Below are 20,879 nucleotides of genomic sequence, written 5' to 3'. Positions count from 1 at the left end.
ATAAGCAAAATGCTTCCATTTCCTGCAATGCTTGAGAACCCTTTTATCAAGTGCTTCATTCTCCCAGACCTTTTAATGTTTTGTTTTGACTTTTGTAGCCTCCAGGTTAAAAACCTATTTCCTAATATGACCTTGCATGTTACCTTCATATTCTTCCAGGCATCCATCAGATGCCTGGATTATCTCCTCATTTCTTACTAAATAATGTATTTGCAACATTTCTGAATGTAACTATAAGAAGACAAAGACTATCTCTATGCATAAGCTAAACCACCCACGGTTAGACAAAACACTGGGACACATCATTTAAACAGACTGGATCCCGTGGAAGATCTGACAGCGAAAGTTGTGCTGAGCAGATAGAAACCCTTCAGTCAGCAGAAATATTTAACAGGATCCAAGCCAATGTTTTCTCCAGCTGCATTCACATCTTTGGAACACTGTTACAGTTTCTTTCCAGTCCATTAAGCACAAATACTGAACTACTCCTTTCATGTATTGGAGAGATTACATCAGCCATTGCTGAATCTTTGAAAAGCAATAAATACATAAATACAAACACCAAACACCTTCAAACAGGACATTGCTTGGTAGTATACACACAACCCCTCCTCAAACACTGACTCTGATAGAACTGCAACTTTTGCCAATTCTTCCCACCTGCAGCAACCAAAAAGGCACCCTGAAATGCTTCTACTTGAGGAGTAGCTTAAGGCTGATAAATATTGCCTCTCTTTGCACATGTGGAAACCTAAGCAAGTTTCCATCTGCATTTTCAAAAATAGTGACAGATAAAACAGACTTTATTATCAATCAATAGGTTTATATGCTCATTTTAAAGCAATATTTTAACCCTTAGCAAATGTTACCACAGTTTTATTTTAAAAATGCTTATTTACTTCATTTATACCGTCCTTCTCTACAGTGGGGACACAAGCAGCTTACATTGTGGTTCTTTGCTCTATTTATCCTCACAAACACTTTTTGACATAGGTTAGGTTGACAGGGTGTGACCAGTCAAAAGACACCAAGAAAGCTTCCATGGCACAGTGGGGATTAAAACATGGGTCTCCCAAATCCTAGTCATTAATTAATGAAGTTATCCCAGTCTGACACTGTATAAATCCATGGTGTGTGGAGAAAAGGGAAAGAATATTTCACCAAATGCTCATAGTGCACAATACACTCCTTTTTGGTACCATTAGATTTCTCTTAGTGAAATGTTTCCGTGCCTGGAAGAAAATATGTTGACTCATATGAATAAATTCCACTAGCAGCAATCTCTCCTCCACAGGCAATAGGCTATGCCCTAGCAGAAAGGCTTCGTAAGATTCAGCCTATGTAGTAAGAACTCATATTAAGAGCAGGGATGCTGTTTTACAAACATGGTACAATCTTTTTCTAGTACAATCATAAGGATGGCTGATAAATTATTACAAGAGGGAACTGTAAGAACTTGTGGGAGGCAGTTCATTTCCCCCTCTTTCACTATTTCCTCTCTATTTTCCCTGAAAGCCGCAATATCATATCATCTGTCCTATTTTCTTCTCTCCTTCCTACCTAATAGCCAGCCTACCTTTATCTGCCTCCTATCTTAAGCTATTTTCTCTCCTTCTGGCAGACTCCACCTAGGAAAACTATGGCTCAGTTTTGTGGTGCCAGCCACTGGCATGGAAGGGAACCCTCAAGGATTTGTGAAGTGGCTATATTTATTATTTATTTATTTAATTAATTTATAATCGGTGTTTCTCACAGTGGAGACAAAAAAGCTTACATTATTCTTAACTCCTTTTTATCCACACAAAAATCCTGTGAGGTAGGTTGGGGTGAAAGTATGTGACTGGTCCAAAATTAGCCAGTAATTTTGCACAGCAAAATGAGTATTTTGCTCGGTTTCCCAGACCGTACTCTAAAACTTTAACTGCTACACCACATTGGCTTTCATAGGATGGCTGTTGTTGAATGCTGAATCTTGCAGATCAGATTGAAGCAAATTAGCCGGATGTTGCTTTCAGGTGTAGTTTACCTACAATCCCCACAATTACAACTGAACCCTAGCTGACAGAGATCTGGAGAAAAGGGCTGCTTTGGAAATTGGACTCTATGGCATTATATCAGTAATGGGATTCAAATAATTTAACAACTGGTTGTTTACAAGCACCATTTTAACAACCAGTTCTGCCGAAGTGGTGCAAACCTGCTGAATCCCACCACTGCATTATATTCAATTTAAGCCTCTCCCCTCCCAATACCTGCCCTCCTCTGACTTTTCCACAAAATCTCCAGGAATTTCCCAACCTGGAACTCGCAACCCTAACCAGGCCTGCTCCTAATGAGTCCTCTTTCAAAGACCAAAATAGGGCTGGAAAGGGTCCTGCTATCTGTCCTGCCTTTTACTGACAGAACCAAGCCTGGAATCGATGTTTGCCTAGAAACAACTGTAACCCCCATGCCCAGAATGGGTTGGCCCAGAATGGGTTGACCCAGTAAGGGGTGGAGACTCAGAGCAGCAAGAGGCTGCAGGAGAGAGCTCTTTGGAGAAGACAAGGGTACCAGACTCGGACCTTGATTTCTATAAGCCCTTAACACCTTGTTAAGGGTTTTCTTTTGTGGTTGTAATGGGTGGGAGTTCTCCTGGAGACCTTCATCATGTTGCATCCTGTTCATCAAGCCCTTGGAGTCTTCAGGAGCCAACCCTCTTGCAAAGAAGAATTGGACTTGGCAGTATCAGTAGACTGTAACTAGAAGGACTTGAAATGCAACCTGAACAGGGCCTTGAATCGTAATGTTAAATGTTGATGTTTAATGTTATTTGTAAAGAGAAGTAAACTGTTTTGTTTAAATTTGGTTCTTTGCAACTCCTTCCAAGTACTGCCCCACAGAACCCACAAGCTGAGGTTACACTATCAAATAATAGCACCCCCAAATAACATTTTGTTCATACACAGCCTGAATGTGTGAGGAAGACCTAAGGCTTCTAACTAATTCAGTTAGGCTTTGTCCAGGCTGTGGATTCCTGGAATCTTGGTTGGTGCTGTAGCGCATGGCCAAATAAACCATGATGCCTGTTTTCCAGGGACAACCTTGTAGTAAATAGAGACATCTTGGTATATGGACTGCACCAACCTGTGCAGCTCTGGTATATTGATGGCAGGTGTTCAGCTGGTGACGCTGCCTGTCACTTTGAAGGTCTGGGGCCAGCAAGTGCAGTATCAAAGATGTCTTCACTGAACCTTTTTGGTCCTTAACCCACCTTTCTATTCAACCCGCTGGGGCTGGGATCTCTGCCAGGTGTACTTTGTAAAACACCATATTTGACTGGGCACACTATATAAATGAAGAATCAATGTACTAATCATGGCAATTGGGAGAGGAAAATAGTTGACCAGACCACCTTCTTGGTTTCAAGAGGGCAACATTTATCACCGCTTTAGCAAATTTTTAAAAAATACTTACTTTTAATCTGCTTTGTTATGGGTTTGAGAAGTTCCAGCCAAGCCTGTAACAACGCAAAATGAAAAAGATGGTAAATATCTCAGAATTCTTTTTCTGGCTAAAATCAACTCTCTTAACAGAACTAAGTGATAGAATGGGTTGTATTGCTTCAGCTGATAGGTTAAGGGGGTGGGGGGCTCCTCTTATTTTTCAAAAAATGTCCCCTCAAGTAGAAAGTTAGTACATCAAGGGGGAAACGAGGCTTTCCCTGTCGTGCCAGTTTTCTCTTTGAACAGAAGCTTATTTTAACACAGCGGAGCACTTCCTTGCAGTTTGATGCAGCTTCGTCCATTCTACCATTTCACAACAACAACACCGCCCCCCCTCACATTCTGCTACATGCGCTAGACCCAGCCTCTGGCAGCCAAACAATGCCGAGAAGTTAATCTGTGTGCTGATGTATATCACTGAGTGATGCGCCTTGAATGGTTTCTGGGGAGAAAACAGCCTTTCAGCAGACAGGCCAAGATTCACTAGTTAGTTCTTTATAAATGCAGAGCCCTGTTCTCACCCACCCTCCTGCACTGTAGCAAGTTAATGAAGCAAAAGGGAGTCAATGGACTCCATTGTTGCCTTGATGGTGTTGAACTGGACCAGTGATGCTCAACAGCACTTCAGTTTTCCACCTGGATTTGCCTGCTAGAGAAAGGTCTGTTCTGCTGAGACAGAATTTTTGTTTCACCAGTAGAAAGAAAAATGGAGGGAAAAAAACACCACCACAAGCCTGGGGGTGGGTAGGTGGGGGTGGTTTTAGAAAGGCCTATAAATATCTCTGCCTACAGTTGAGAGAGGCCAACAAATAGCTGCAGGGGAACTTCCCCATTATGCAAAGTTCACTGCGCAGCATCCATTGTTGAACATATAATAGAAATAGAGCCTCCTTCCATGCAACTGTGGTGGCCATTAAAAATGCATATAGGTCAGAGATTTCTGCAGACTAGACATCTGAAGATGGCCAAAGTACTCCTCAGAACTGTCCCAATAAGGAGGTGGAGCTATGCAGATGAGTCAAGGAGGAAATGCAGGTGAAGTAGACAAGAAATACAACTCTTCTGGTTTACCACTTGGTAAATTTCCAAAGAAATATGCCAGGGATTCAAAAAGCCCCTTCCGCACACGCAAAATAATGCATTTTCAAACTACTTTCACAACAGTTTGCAAGTGGATTTTGCTATTCTGCACAGCTTCAAAGAGCACTGAAAGCAGTTTGAAAGTGCATTATTCTGCATGTGCGGAATGAGCCTTAGTTAAAACTTTATTTTACTCCAGCATTTTCCCCAAAGGTAAATAAGTACCTTATCATTTATTAGTATAAGTTATAGTGTTTGTTGTACTTTCTAAAGGCAAAACTACACAGTAACATTTGTAATCCAGGCTTTTCGATATAACCCCATCTGTAGTACAATACGCAATTATGCCTAGGGTTCAGCATTTTTGAGAAACTGGGCTTTTATTTTGAAAAGCAGTTTTCTAGCCCTTATGTCTTAGAAAAGGCTGACAGTGGATGGTAAAATCTCTTTCAATATTCTTAGTATAATAAAATGTAATGATATGATCTTCAGGATGGCTCCTAAACCTGGGCTGTGGGGTGGTCAAAGGAATCAATGGGATTTTCCAGTTATCAAGATCAGCTTTTTCATTTCCCAATGACATACACAGTGCAGTTCTAAGCAGGACCACACCCTCTGGGTCCATTACAGTCAATGGGTTTAAAAGGGCGTGATTTATTTTATTATGTTTATTATGTTTATTATTTTATTAATGTTTGAATAATATTCACTGCATATTAGGCAAAATAAGTAATCACACAAATATCTGGGTCATTTTAATAATTCAATTAGGTTGCCTTTTAGAGTGCCTTTTAGAGTGCAGAATAGAAGCCTTGGGCTCTGTAAGGTGTCACTCCCGTAATGGTGGATGAGGCAGATAGAAAATAACATATGGGGAATTGTAGTGGACTTGTGTAGGTGTGGTAGTTCTCAACATTTCATAAGGAAAAGGGAATGTTTAAATTTAAAGGGGCAGTGGAGATCAAGCTTTTTTGGGCTGGGAAAGTGCCAGTTGTGGGCTGAGAAATTCCTGATTATTAGGGGGTGGTGACGGGTGTGGGCGGCAGTGGTGGGATCCAAAAATTTTAGTAACAGGTTCCCATGGTGGTGGGATTCAAATTGTGGTGTAGCGCCAATGGGGCTGGGCAGGGCATGACGGGGGCGTTGCCGGGCATTCCAGGTGCGGGGCATTCCTGGGCGGGGCTGTGGCAAGGATGCAGCTGCTGCGCCGGTCCTTGGGCGGAAAACGAATGCACACAGGCGCGGACTGCCACGCACACTGGTGCACCTCCTGCTAGACTGCTTCAAGTTCTGAGCGCTACTGCTGAGAGGAGGGGCGTAACTAAGGCAAAAATCACGTGGCAAAATCACCAATTAGTAACCCCCTCTCGGCACACACAAATTATTAGTAACCTACTCTCGGGAACTTGTGAGAACCTGCTGGATCCACTGGCGTAATGCCCATTGGGCAAGGTGGGCAGCTGCCCAGGGCATCACCTTGTGGGGGGCATCAAAATGCTGGGTTCGTTTTTGGGTATTTTAGTGGTTTTCCATTTTTGGCCTGCAGGGGGCGCAGTTTTTAGGCTAGCAGCACCAAAATTTCAGCGTATCATCAGGAGACTGTCCTTATGCTACCCCCCAAGTTTGGTGAGGTTTGGTTCAGGGAGTCCAAAGTTATGGACTCCCAAAGGGGGGTGCCCCTATCCCCCATTGTTTCCAATGGGAGCTAATAGGAGATGGGGGCTACAGTTTTGAGGGTCCATAACTTTGGCCCCCCTGAACCAAACTGCACCAAGCCTAGGGGGTATCATTAGGGCAGTCAGTTGATGAGACCCTGAAAGTTTTGAGACTGTGCCTTCAGAAATGTGCCCCCCTGGGGGTGGGGGGGGGGGGGGGTGGGGGGGGGGGGGGGTGGGGGGGGGGGGGGGTGGGGGGGGGGGGGGGTGGGGGGGGGGGGGGGTGGGGGGGGGGGGGGGTGGGGGGGGGGGGGGGTGGGGGGGGGGGGGGGGGGGGGGGGGGGGGGGTGGGGGGGGGGGGGGGTGGGGGGGGGGGGGGGTGGGGGGGGGGGGGGGGGGGGGGGGGGGGGGGGGGGGGGGGGGGGGGGTGGGGGGGGGAGGGGGTGGGGGGGGAGGGGGGGGGGCCCGGCGGTGGGGGGGGGGTGGGGGGGTGGGTGGGGGGGGGGGGGGGGGGGGGCGGGAGAGGGGGGGGGAGGGGGGGGGGGGGGGAGAGAGGGGGGGAGGGGGGGGGGGGGGGGGGGGGGGGGGGGGGGGGGGGGGGGGGGGGGCCTCTCCTGCGGGGGCCTCTGCTTGGCCTGCTCGCACGCTTGCGTGCGAACAGGCTTGCGCCCCCACGCCGGCAGAACTCTTGGCGGCGTGGGGGCGCATGGCGGCCATGCGGAAACGGCCTGAGATGTTCTTCCCTGTATTGTGACACCATTAATGTAGAAAAGGCAGAACATACATTACATTAGCAGTCCTAACAACTTCCTTTATTGTAATTATATTGTACTGATTAATAATGCTGTTTTCTGCATCTAGCATTGTACCTACTTAATTACCTACTTAAGCCAACATGGTCTAGTGCAGGGGTCGGCAACCCACGGCTCGCGAGCCGCTTGTGGCTCCTTCCCGCTTGTACTGTGGCTCCTGGCATGGCTGCCCCTTCCAGAGGGATATCAGGTCCAAATGCTGCCTGGAGACCAAAAACCCTCTGGGCACCCCCCCCCCGCGGAGCTCTGCTTACTCACGAGTAAGCACAATGGCTTACTCGCGCAGCTCTGCCTCATCAGCAGCCACCCTGGACTTACCCAGGTGGCTCCAGGCTGCCGCTCCAGGCAGCCAGCCAGCCTCTATGACTTTCTTAAAGGGGCAACTCCCCAAAAGATTGCTTAAAGGGGAAAGCAATCTTTAGCAATCTTTGGAGAATTGCCCTTTTAAGAAAGTCACATAGAGGCTGGCTGCCAGAAGCTGAGCTCAGAGCTTGCCAGGGGAGGGGGAGTGAGGGGGAGGAGGGGAATGATGGCCGGACGGCCAGCTGGCCAGTGGGCGGGGAGTAGGTGGGCAGGAGCCTGCTGAGGAGGAGGAGGCACTCGCCCCTATTCTGGAAATAGGAGGGGAGGATGCACTCTGCCGTCAGCGGCAAATGGAGCTGTAGGGCTGAGGCTGGGGCTGGCTGGGTGAGGGGCAGCGCCTAGGGGCAGGGGGCGAGGCTCCTTTGTGTGGCAAAGGTTGCCGACCCCTGGTCTATTGATTAGGAGCAGGTAGACTCTAATCTGGAGGTTTGATTCCCCACTCCTCACATGAGCAGCAGACTCTTATCTGGTGAACCAGATTTGTTTCCCCACAACTACACATGAAGTCTGCTGTGTGACCTTGGGCTATCTCAAACCCACCTACCTCATAAGGTGTCTGTTGTGGGGAGAAGAAGGGAGAAGGAGTTTGCAAGCCGCCTTGAGACTCCTTACAGGAAAGGCGGGGGGATAATAACTCTTGATCATCTCTTCTCAATTCAGGAATTGAATGAACTGTCTATGTAATTTTAGGCTTCTGTAACTTTTGATATTATTATTCCTTTACAATGTGCATTACACTGTTTACCGGTAGAAAGTTCAGCATCCTTTCCCTGTAGATATTGTGAAAATATCAACTTTAATTCAGAGGTACAGAAAACACCAACAACATATTCTCAAGAGAAAAGCACTCTTGTGTACCTCACTTACCTTTTATTCAAACTTAAAAAAAAACTTTAAACACTCAAACTTTATTACTGTGACACACAGACAAAGTAGTCATTAGGTGGACTAACAAGATAAGGGAGTAGTTGATAAAACAACATAGGGGTCCAGCTCAATTTGAGTCCAGTAGCAACTTAAAGTCCATCAAGGTTTTTTGTGATGACATTCTATGGGCTGCTGCCATGGATACTATTTTGTGAAGGTAGTTAGGGTATTTTTTAATATAACAGAACATATTTAACTAATAACAGGGGCTCTTTTTTTGCCTCTCCCTAGGCACCTTTTCACACAAATCACTTAAAACATTTGTAAAATGTTTTAAATCCCCCCTTTATCACAATATTTGCTTGCACTTATTCCCTTGAAGCAATTCATGGCGGCCATGATAGGTTTTGCTCCCCTTTTTAAAGTTATTTCTAGAATTGATGTTTCAATGCTCCCTAACTGTGAAACACTTTCAATAGTATAATGTCCTCTGATGAAAAGCTGCAATGATTAAAGGTCAAGAAACTGATGAAGCAGATAAATCAGTTCTCTAGCAAAGATGATAGTTTCAGACACTTCATCTTCATGAATGTGATCCCTTCTTCCCAACAATCTGTCAAACTACAAAGGGTCTATGAAATTAAGGTGAGAGAATGTTGTGCCCAAGGCTGAATAAGATAATCATCAGTATAGTTTTCATTAATGCCTCAAAAGTGGTACTTTTGTACTGAGGTTTTTAACAGTAATTTTAAAAAATGCACACATCAAAATTTTAAAAGTTTAACAAAAAAAGGATACTATTCCATTTCCTTCCTCCATTTACTGTCTTGTCTAAAATTCTGACATCTTATATCCTGACTTCTAGAAATTGTCCTTCTAGTATCTTTTCAAGATAACCCTGCTTACATCTCCTGCAGTCATTCCTCAAAAGGCATATCACAAACATCTCTAGATCTTCTCTCATAGCTTTTGTCCCTCACAGAGGAAATGATGAAACGAATCAAGGTTACAACAAGAAACAGGGATAAACAAAAACTTGTTAACCTGTATAGTTACAATAAATTAAGGTTAAGCAAAGAGAACCTCATCACATGAATCATCTACAGCAAAAAGAAAACAGAACAAATTGATAAAGTATGGAAGTATGAAGGGCATGACATGTTCACTGGCACAAACAGAGCAAAAATATACTATAGCCACACACTGATGGAGTTGGGCAATGTGGAAGACTACCAGTGGAGTTATTTTTTTTTTTGTTCTAAAACAACATTTCTGCCACCTTTTCATCCAACTTGGGGTCCCCAAGAAGAATAATCAAAATGTAGAAACAGGAAGGAGGGCGAGTGAGGGCATGAACAAAAGGATAAGTGTTCACCCAGGATCAGATGGTCAGATGATAATGACTGAGGGACACAGACACATAACTGGAGGAGGGCTTAAGCCTCAGGCTCTCCTTAAGGGGACAACAAGCCCATCCTTGTTGTCTGAAAGTAAGTTAAGTGTAAAGCAACCAGAGGCTTTTGTGGGGGAAGTGATGGCGGGAGAAAAGTGGACCTTGTTCCCCACAGCTGCCGCCACCAAAAAAAAAAATCCTCTCTGGTTTATTTAAAATTAACTTATTTTTAGGCAAGCGGCACTGAGGCCAGGAGACTGAGGGCAGGGACAGGTCAGGGAAAAAGCACCCTTCCTGGTCTTGTTCCCACCCCCAGCCTCCTTCCAGCCATAGCACTTCTTGCCTGAATGTAAGTCAAATTTATTTATTCAATTCAATTCAATTTGTATGCCACCCTCTCCACAAGGGCTCAGAGTGGCTTACATTAGTAAATAACATATAAAATTTTTAACAAACAATTAAAACAATTAAACAATTAAAACAGCTATAATAGTTAAAATCCAATCTAAAATAGTTAAAATACATTTAAATTAAAATCAACTAAACACTTAATTCCAAATCAGAATTTTAAAAAACCCCAAAACCAGCAACAGGTGCCATTTAAGCCAATAGGGATTAAGAATTCAGGCCAGCAAACAGTGCAATTTAGAATGAAATAATTACAATTTCTAGTTTTCAGTTTCCAATTTTTCAGGCCTCAACCAAAAGCCTGATGGAGCAGTTCTGCCTTGCAGGTCCTGAGGAATTGGATGTTAGGTGGCAGAGCATTCCACCAGAAAGTCCTGGTTGAGGCCAATTTAACAATGATAGGGCTGGGGATCACCAGAAGGTTTGCAGTTGACCTCAAGTTTGCCTGGGGAACATACAGGGTAATGTGGTTTTGGAGGCAGGCAGGTCCCAGGCCATTCATGGCCTTAAAGGTCAAAACCAATACCTTAAACCTGATCTAGAATTCTACCAGTAACCAATGCAATTAGCGGAGAATGGGGGTGATGTGGTCCCTCATTGATGCCCCATTTAAGAGCCTTGCAGCTTCTGAATCAGATTTAAGGGCAGGTCATCATAGAGCAAATTACTGTAATCTAGCCTGGAGGTGACCGTTGCATGGATCACAGTGGCTAGATCAGATCAAGAGAGATACGGAGCCACCACCATGCTTGCCATAAGTGGAAAAATTGCAGCTTGGGAGTGCACCTGGAGCCAGCCCTCCTGATGAAACCGTGGAACAGATCTTGCCATTCAGATGCCTGCCTAGATTATATTACTGCAGTGTGTTATATTTGGAGTTTCTCCTGAAGACTGTATGGAAATTGCAGTCAGAATGTTGATTGGAGTGGGTCACAGGGATGATTCCACCCCAGTATTGTTCCATCAATAGTGGCTCCCAATTTGCTTTCAGGCCTAATTCAAGATACTGGTATTGACTTTTAAAGTCCTATACAATTTGGGGCTAGTTCACCTGAAGGATCACTGTATCCCATTTGAACATCCAATCATCTTTTGAGGCCATGCTTTGAGTGCCCTAATGATCTGAGGCTAGAAGGGTGGTAGCCCAAGAAAGGGCCTTCTTGGATGTGGAACAAAACTTTGAAACTGCCTCCCCAGGGATATTCCTCTGTCTGTTTCTATTGTTTCCTGTGAGCTGTGAATATTCTTTTGTTCAATGTACACCCAGTAAGACCTACTGGTCTTCCTCCCTGGCTTTGTTGCTTGTATATCTATACGGTTTTAACTTGATTGTTTAAATATTTTATCTATACTTCATTTTAAATGCTGCTTTAATGTTTTAAATATTTTAATGTTTTAGTGTTTGCCACCTAGGGGACCCTATAGGATGGAAAGGTGGTACAGAAATAGCTTAACAATAAATACAATAATAAATGCTTGACACAGTTCTTGTACTCCCATGTTTGTCTCAGTTAAAGGGTTTTCCCACTTTGTTGAAGGGAGACAATGTGCTTCTGTCTAATTTTATTACTATCAACATTTCAAATTCCCTTTTAAAGTGCTTTGTGGGATGTGCATTTAAATGTACATTACCTTTTTTGGATGTTCTAATAATTGTCTCAGACAATAGTAAAGGGCTTCCATTGGAAACTTCATGTATAGATTTTTCTGATGCTTTGCTGACAAGACTTTCTTTTTTCACATCTTTTTTAATTTCCTGTGTAAAAAAGGAACAAAGAAAGGAAGATGAGCTGTTTAGAAGATATGTTCACACCTTACACTTCTGATTACTATGACCTTTAATCTCCATAGTAGATCAAAGAAAAATGATTTTGCAACCAATACCATGTCTCAATTATGCAGTTAGCTAAACCCTCCATGATTACATTGTATTTGTACATGAAAGTTGCTTGGTAGCCTTTATTGTACTGGTTTCTGATAGAGGAAATTTTTTACATTGTGAACACTCCTGGCAAAAGAAATAAAATAAAGACTGAAGAATTTTAAATTCGATAAGGTACTTAGTTAAATGCAAGAAGCAGGGAAAAAATTACAAAAAGAAAATGAACTCCATCAATCATTCACTAGCTTTCCTTCTCATCACAGATAATTATTTTTTTTATTTGTTCAAGTTGGTATAAACTGACATGCATAAATTGCTGTCCAAAAAGGACCAAAATGGGTTTGGGATACAAGATATAAATAGTGTGAATACGTGCAAGGATATCTATTAGAATAGACATCTCAAACAACATTTGTACTGCAACACGGAAGCAAATCATTGTCCTGTTTTATCATAGTTGATTGTCACTTACAAACAAAATATTTATCTATAGCAAACACACAAAAACCCACGGTGGGGGTGGGAGAGAGACATGAACCTTATTATCAATATAAAACTAGCACCCCTACCAACAGCCATCTATTTTCTTTATCAAAACCTAAAACTTATAGTTGCTCAACTGCTGAACCCTCTTTAATGCAAACCATGCCCCTGCTATCAGTTTTCCGAATCAACATTATCTTAGTTTCCACTGAACTCATTTCATCTTAGTACCACCTAATATTCTGAACTTGCAGGATTGAACATATTACACGAGAGGAGTTACTATACCAAAGTTCAGTATTTCTTCTTAGAGAATCATTTAAGCATCTAAAATATTCTGCACACAGTGCTCACCACTAATATTTGAATTGTAATTTACATAAAACAACCAGAAACTTGTTATCCTAACAAGAATAATTGCTTATTTCAGTTTTATACTAATTCCACACAGCTGTTAAAAATATTCAGACAGCTGTTAAAAATATTCAGTCAGACATACACTGTGGTGTAGTGGTTAAGATGTCAGACTAGGATCTGGGAAATCCAGGTTCAAATCCCCACTTGCACCATGGAAGTTTGCTAAGTGACTTTTAGGCAGTGTCATACTCTCAGTTCTTACCCTGGCTAGTATGAGGATGAAAGATATCCGAGGAACACCAATGTCGTGATGCAGAGACAGGAAATGGCAAACCATCTCCAAATGTCTCCTGCTTTGAAAATTCTACGGAGTCGCCATAAGTCAGCTGTGACTTGATGGCAAAACAATTAAATTTAAAAAATTCATTATGAACATTCAAACTTATGCTTGATAATTTTCTTTATATTACTGAGTCTTGTACTATAACTTTAGGAATGAACTAAATTAGATTTTTCCCTCTGTTCTTATTTTGCTGAAACTATCTCCAAGGTAAATAAACCGTGCAAAAGTGTTATGCCACCAGGAATCTGAGCTGTACCTCTGGTATGCTCTGACTAACTTTACAGTCTGTGACGAATGAAAATGAAAGTCTTTATCTTAAACTTGGTCACGCAGTTAAATCACCACATGACCTATGTCTAGTTTCTATAATTTTACATGGCTGATCTACAAAAAAATCCTGACTTTTTAAATGATTATATTCTACCCATGGTTTATTAGATTTACTGCTCCAAAGCCAGGAACTATGAAATACAGGGGCTTCAAGCAATAGATTAAATTCTATATTAAAATGTGAATTTTAATATTGTTGTTTTTATTGTTATGGGCTGCCCTGAGCGCATCTAATGGGGACGGATGGCATGGAAATCCAATAAATAAACTTGTAGTTGTCCCTGGCCTGGCCTGTTGCTCAATGTCTTATGAACATAGCAATTTTGTAGTCAAAAATGCCAGCGCATTCTTATGAAGACTTTTATTTCAGGTGTCAAAAACCAATTAGAACTATACAGCATACTCCTGTACAGAGTAGCCAAACTTTGAGGTCAAGTTCTGAAATGATTGGGGTTTTTTGGAAACATCAGAAAACCTGAACTGAAACCTCTATTGCTACAGCTTTTTAATTACATGTCTGGTTTATTAAAGACTCCAAGTTTTAGAGTCTCATAGCCAGTGAGGTGTTAGAGTCACACAAGGATCTGGGAGATCCAGGTTCAAGTCCTTTCTCTGCCATGGAAGCTTTGCTGCATGATCTTGGGCTACCTAACCCAATCTTCTTCGCAAGGTTGCAGTCAAAATAAAGTGGAGGAGAGGTGAACAGTCTATGCTGCTTTGGATACCCACTGAAAAAGAAAGGCAGAGTACAGATGATGCAAATAGTTTTAGGTTAATGAATAATGCATCCATTGATACACACACACACACACCCTGTTTCCCCAAATATAAGACACCCCCCAAAAATAAGACTTAGTAGAGGTTTTGCTGAAGTGCGAAATATAAGGCATCCCCCGAAAGTAAGACGTAGCAAAGTTTTTGTTTGGAAGCATGTCCGACGAACAGAACACAGAAAAATAAGACATCCCCTGAAAATAAGACATAGCGCATCTTTGGGAGCAAAAATTAATATAAGACACTGTCTTATTTTCAGGGAAACACGGTATATATATATAACATGAACAAACACACACAGAGAGAAAAGCACCTCCAGGCCGCAACTTAGGTTGGCAGCCTTTAAAATATAGATTGTTTACAGAACAAAAGAATCAACTGAATATACATTTTGTTGTAAATTCCAGATTGGTTTTAATCCTATAATTAAAATATATTTGTTCAGCTGACAGAAACAGAATCAAAAGTCTAAATGCTTAATTCCAGAGACTCACACATACAGACACAGAAAACAGTTTTAATAAAGATTGTAAAGAAATAGAAGAGAACAGAAAAAAAAGGAAGAACAAGATATCCATTCCACAAAATCTAAGGTATCAAAGGGAAATTTAAAGCACAGTTAGGCATACTAAAAAATCAACATGGAAATACATTAACTGAACAGAACAAAAGAAAGAAAAAGTGAAAACGATACACTAAATTATACAGAAGAGATGAAAGAATGACAAATTCCTTCCAAGAAGAATCTTTTGAAAAATCTACAGTTTCAAAAAGTCAAGTGAAAGCTGCGCTGAAAGCAACTGGGAGAAACAAATCATCAGGAGAGGATGAGATATCAACAGAGATATCAATTAATCAATTAATAAATCAGTATTATTATGGTCACAGACCAACATAGACCAGCATAAGATAAAGAAAATATAACTAAAAGGATAAAATGTTTCAAAACTGTAAATATATATTTAAAAGAATCTCCCGATAAAAAGAAATTGGAAGCACAGGAAAGTATAGAAACATAAAAAATAGGATAAAAGCATAAATATTAAAAAGGATCAAAAGTTTTTAAAAGCATTGAAGAGACTATTAAAAACTATTAAAGGGGGATAGGTATGAGAGAGTAATAAAAATGATAAATAAAAGGCTTTACAAATCAGATAATTAAATCTGCTATTCCAAGCCACAGAAATAGAGTCCATCAAAATCTTGACAAGAATATGCAACTAATAAGGAAAACAAAACCATGGCCCACAGACTGGAAATGGTCATTTTAGATTCCAATTCCCAAAAAAAAAGGATATGTCAAAGATTGTAACAATTGTCCAACCATCAAATTAATTTTTCATGCGAGTAGTGATGCTCAAAATCTTACAAAAAGGACTGTTACCGTATCTGGAACAAGAAATACCTGATATTCAAGCAAGATTCATATTCAGAGACCTTTATTGGGTATATACAGCATGGGGACAAAAGGAAAATCAAGCTAGATTTAGAAGAGGAAGAGGCACCAGAGATCATATTGCAAATTTATGTTGGATACTGGAGCATATGGGAGAATTTCAAAATAAAATCAGCTTGAGTTTCATAGATTACAGAAAAGCTTTTCACTGTGTGGATCATAAAATGCCATGGCTGATTTTAAAGGAAACGGGTGTGCCTCAGCATCTGACTGCTTTGACATGCAATCTTTACTCTGGACAACAGGCTACTGTCAGGATAGAATCTGGATGAACAGAATGGTTTCCAATTGGCAAAGGTGTAAGACAAGGACATTTTTTATCTCCATATTTCTTCAATATGTATGCAGAACATACATTTGTACAAGACAAACTGGATTAGATTAGATGAAGGTCAAGTGAAAATTGGGAGGAGAAACGTTAACCATTTGAGATATGCCAATGATACTATATTACTGGCAGAAAATAGCGAAGATTTCAAACAACTACTGCTGAAAGTTAAAGAAGAAAGTGCCAAAGCAGGACTATAGCTGAACATCAAGAAAACAAAAATAATGACTACTGGAGAATTACTCAGCCTTAATGTGAACAATGAAAAAAAAAGGAAATGGTTGAAGATTTTCTATTCCTTCACTCCATCATCAACAAAAAAGGAGACTGTAACCAAGAAATCAGAAGGAGGTTGAGACTAAGGTTGTTTCTGCACAGCCAATTACAGCATTGTGCTGTTGGTGTTATCGGCAATGCTGCAGCAACTTTAGAATAAACCATTGTGGGTCTGCTGGAACATTGCCGTATCGCTGAAATGTCATTTCTGAAGCGATGGTCATGCGAACTCCCTGCCTCTAATGCTGTTTTTACAGTCATTTAACTGGCTTTTTTGGCCTGTGCGGAAAAGGCCTAAGGAGGGCAGCCATGGAGTATCTAGAAAAAGTTTTTAAGTGTGAGGCTACGTTAGTGACAATAAAAGTATGTGTGTGAAATCTGAACAAATCTGAACAATGAAAAAAGATGGCAGGAATAAAGTACTTTCTTTTGAAATATGGTGTTGGAGTCTGTGGACCTTTCCAAAAAACCCAACAATAAATAAATAGGTTCCAGATCAAATCAAGCCTGAAATGCCCCTAGAAGCTAAAATGATGAAACTGAGGTTGTCGTACTTTGGTCACATACTGAGGAGACAAGAGTCACTGGAAAAGTCAATGATACTTGGAAAGGTTGAAGCAGCCAGAAAAGAGGAAGATCCAAGATGAAATGGATTGACTCTGTAAAGGAAGCCATGGCCCTCAGTTTGTAAGGCCTGAGCAAAGCTGTTCATAACAGGATATTTCAGAGGATATTGACTCATAGGGTCACCATGAGTTGGAAGCAAGTTGACAGCACTTAACTCGCACAAACACACAGGATCAAAGTAAAAAATTAAATGGTTAAGCAGTATCAGAATACTTTAATTGATGCACAAAGTAGAGACGGAAAGCAAGTTAGCAATGTAAGTGTTCTTTTAGTTTTTCAGTTCAATGTCTCACATCGAATTCACTTTATATAGCCACATAGCAATTGTATCAATTCTTGGAAGCAACATATTCATGTTTTTATTCTTATAACTGATTGAAGTAGAGATGCTTGCAGCAGTGCAATGTGCACAAAGATGTTCTCTGCACAGTAGAAAACCATGTCATTTTTCAGACAAAATGTCAGTGTTCTAGTATGTATTTATCTTGCCTTTTGTCTCCAAAAGGTGCCTACATGCATATATGCAGCATATCAAAACAACACTCCGAAAACATCTTACAAACATGCTACACAAGCAAGATTAAAAAAGCAGAACGCCTCACCATGTATGCACCTGCAAATCTGGTGCCAATTAACAAAAAGTTCTCTGCAACAATGCTGTTTTACAGCAGTTTCTAAAAATCTCCAAAGATGATGCTACTAGATATCACAGCACGAATATCCCTTCGTACTCTTTTGCAGCCTCCTTCCTAACAATTTTTTAAATTTTTCCACGAACTTTCTACTACCTTATGAATTCTCATCTATCTTTCCAAAAAAGTAAAAAGTATCCAAATGATACATCCTTGCCAGGATAGGATTAAATTGGTTCCAGAATGAAATAACATATATATGTCTCTCAGTTATTTGGTGCTTCTGCCAAAGGAAGGATCTGTTCTCGAGACAGGATTTTCACTATGTGTCCATTACAGGCAGTCATGAACTAAGTGGGATAAAGATAATAAATATTACCCACCTTCCCCCATGAACATGCTATCTGAAGACAGCCTTCCTTTCATAAATATTCCTAAAAAAAACATTAATACTGTTCCATTAGGAGTCCAAAAACTGCTTGAGAATTGTTTATACATCTGTTTAGAGCAGTGGTTCTTAAACATTTTGCTTTTACACCTCCCTTGGGAAAGATCTTATGACCTACACCTCTGTGAATCTGGCCTACTTTTTTGGCAGGTAAAATGCATACTCACTGAAATGAACACAAACAACAAAACAGTTTTGTGGAATTTTGTGAATTTTTTGGACGTAAAACATGATTTAAAAAATTTAGAGATGAGAGGCAGCTCACACCTTCCCTGTAGTCTGTCTATACCTCCCCTGGTGAGGTGTACCCCACATATTCCTTCAGAGTACATCACACAAAGCTTTTTGATCACTCAGAATTTAAGCTGATAGCACTGAAAGACATTTAGCTTTCTCCTTTTCTAGAAAAGAAAAGTAGACATATCGCCCTTTCCCCCAATTTCTGAAATAAATGTATATGACAACAGGTTATGATTTTTAAAAGAAAGATTGCTTCCCTACCCTTCAACAGAAAAAAAAAATCAGTTTTATGTGCAGTCCCCATCATTTGAATGCACATAAAAATTAGAAATAGGCAAAATAAGTAAAGGAACCATAAGACAATTGGCAGCTCAGACTTAACTTAACCTTAGTTTCAACCCAATAGTAAACCTCAATTAGAAGTATTATTTAGTAAACCTCAGTGTTAGAAATATTATTTTAATAGCACCATGAACTATGTAGAGGAAACATAATGAACTGAAACTATCATAATTATTGAAAGCATTCTTATCAAGTATGCAACCTACAAACTGAGTACACTAATGCCAGTTAGTTTACATTGGTCATTTACCATGTGCTGCCCTCAACTGACGTGGTTAGCTTCAGCACTCGGGCTCTGCATCTAGCTTCAAATGAGTACCAGCCACATATGAACACTACAGTGAATTTCCTGTTTTTGTTCTCTAGGATTGTGAAATGAAAGCAGTTGTCAAAAACATGGCAGATTATAAACACCTGGTTGACAGAGAGCTTTTAGTGAATGAAGTCAAAAGTAGCACAGGCTAAATCTAAGATAATGATGGCAGTAAAACAAATAGCAAGAACCATATTTTTTCTACACATTCTAGAGCCTTGAAGATTCTTAAACAGCTGACATTAGAAGTTACTGTCCCTTTTCCTTTTTATTAATAATTTTCGTCTATTAAACAATTCAACTGAAAAGAGACAATTCCTGTGACACAGAAATTAACTCAGGAAACACACAAACAAAGATATTCAGCTAAAGTGCATAGCTACACATTGTACTTGCTAGTCCAAGTAACACATATTAATTGTATAGAAGTGTTCAGAATACTATATTTATGATTCCTTAATAGTGTGCAGTGGGTTATAATAATGTGTGTCATATATGTAACTTAATATGTAAATATGTAAACCACAGTGGTCTCATCCAGTTGAATTACATATGTATTTTACTTCATGCTTGAAATTGCTGTAAAAAAATAAAATTACAAAAGTGCAAAAATGACTTTAACAGGCCTAGAAACAGGAAAGAACATCTGAGACTGAAACAAAATACCATTTATGATGCTCATGGAAAAATGTATATCTATAGCAAATTCTGTGAATGGCAAAGAACTTTGCAGGACACATTCATAGAAGTGTGGCATTCTTTTATTACATGCTGGAATAGGACTAACCAGATGAGATCTCTGAAGATTAAATGTTGAAATACGTAGGTTATATGGATTTATCTGAAGTTGATTATTGACACTGTGGGATATTTAACAATATTGTAGGAATGCCTGATGAAAATGTCATGATTGCCTTGGGATACAATAATCCAGTGATATACAAACTGATCCTCATATATAATGTAATATTTAATTGTCCTTTCTGCACAAGTCACCTAGAATGTTTCAAGAAGTTTTCAAAAACCTTTTTACTACAATGTTTGTCCACACTCACCTTCTCAAAATGTTTTATGGCTGTGAGGTTGGTAGTTATTCGTAGAAATGAAGCCTCACCAACAGGGGCGTACCTAGGCAAACTGGCGCCCGGGGACAAAACCTGAGTTTGGCGCCCCCCCCCGGTGAATGGGTGGCCACCCTCCCCCACCATGACCAAACAATGATTTTTTGTACCAGCTCACAAAACACCTCCCACTCCTATCAAAACATACATGGCTCTCTACCCACCAACTCTTCCTAATTTCCTAATCACAACAACCCTATGAGGTAGGTTGTTAGCCTGAGAAACAACTCCAAGCCAGTGCAAGCGGGTATTAAGCATGTAAATCTCTCACAAATCACCCCCAGCAAAACATTTACCAAACAAATGTCACATCATCTCTCACAAAACACCTCCAGTGGAATCCACCCCCAAACAGCATCACTTTCAATGGTGTTTAAACTAGGGAGCTCAGATTCTTCTTTTAAATCTACCTTAAAGGGAGAATCTGGGGTCCCCAGTTAAAACAAAATTGAAAGTGATGCTGTTTGGGGGTGGATTCTCCCCCACCCTGAAACAGCATCACTTTTGAGGGTTGGAGATTCAGATGAAACAAATAGTAGATTCAGCTGAAATCTGGGCAAATTTGGGCACATTCAGACAAAAATTGTCCGATTATGTCCTGCCCAAAAATGAACAAATGTGAATGCAAGGTATTTGGGTTTGGGTGTGTGTGTGTGTATTTGTTGGTGTTTTTTCGGCCTGCAGGGAGCGCATTTTTAAAGCTAGCTGCACCATGATTTCAGGGCATCATCCAGAGACTGCCCTGATGATACCACCCGAGTTTGGCGATGTTTGGTTCAGGGGCAGCAAAGTTATGGATGCCCAAATGGAATGCCCCCATCCCCACTGTTTTCAATGGGAGCTAACCTGAGATGGGGCTACCCA

At 40.8% G+C, this 20,879-nt stretch overlaps 1 protein-coding gene across 1 annotated transcript in view; it reads right to left on the bottom strand.

Annotated features, from left to right (window-relative positions):
* SH3KBP1 (SH3 domain containing kinase binding protein 1) overlaps positions 1–20,879 on the bottom strand; it is a 190,285-nt gene that overhangs the window by 97,868 nt on the left and 71,538 nt on the right. The window contains 1 exon segment of the mRNA XM_048493335.1: positions 11,696–11,819. Coding sequence (XP_048349292.1) covers positions 11,696–11,819 — 124 coding nt within the window.

This window comes from Sphaerodactylus townsendi, linkage group LG04, assembly GCF_021028975.2.
Source record: "Sphaerodactylus townsendi isolate TG3544 linkage group LG04, MPM_Stown_v2.3, whole genome shotgun sequence".
Lineage (NCBI taxonomy): Eukaryota > Metazoa > Chordata > Lepidosauria > Squamata > Sphaerodactylidae > Sphaerodactylus > Sphaerodactylus townsendi.
This window is presented reverse-complemented; position numbering and strand designations above follow the sequence as displayed.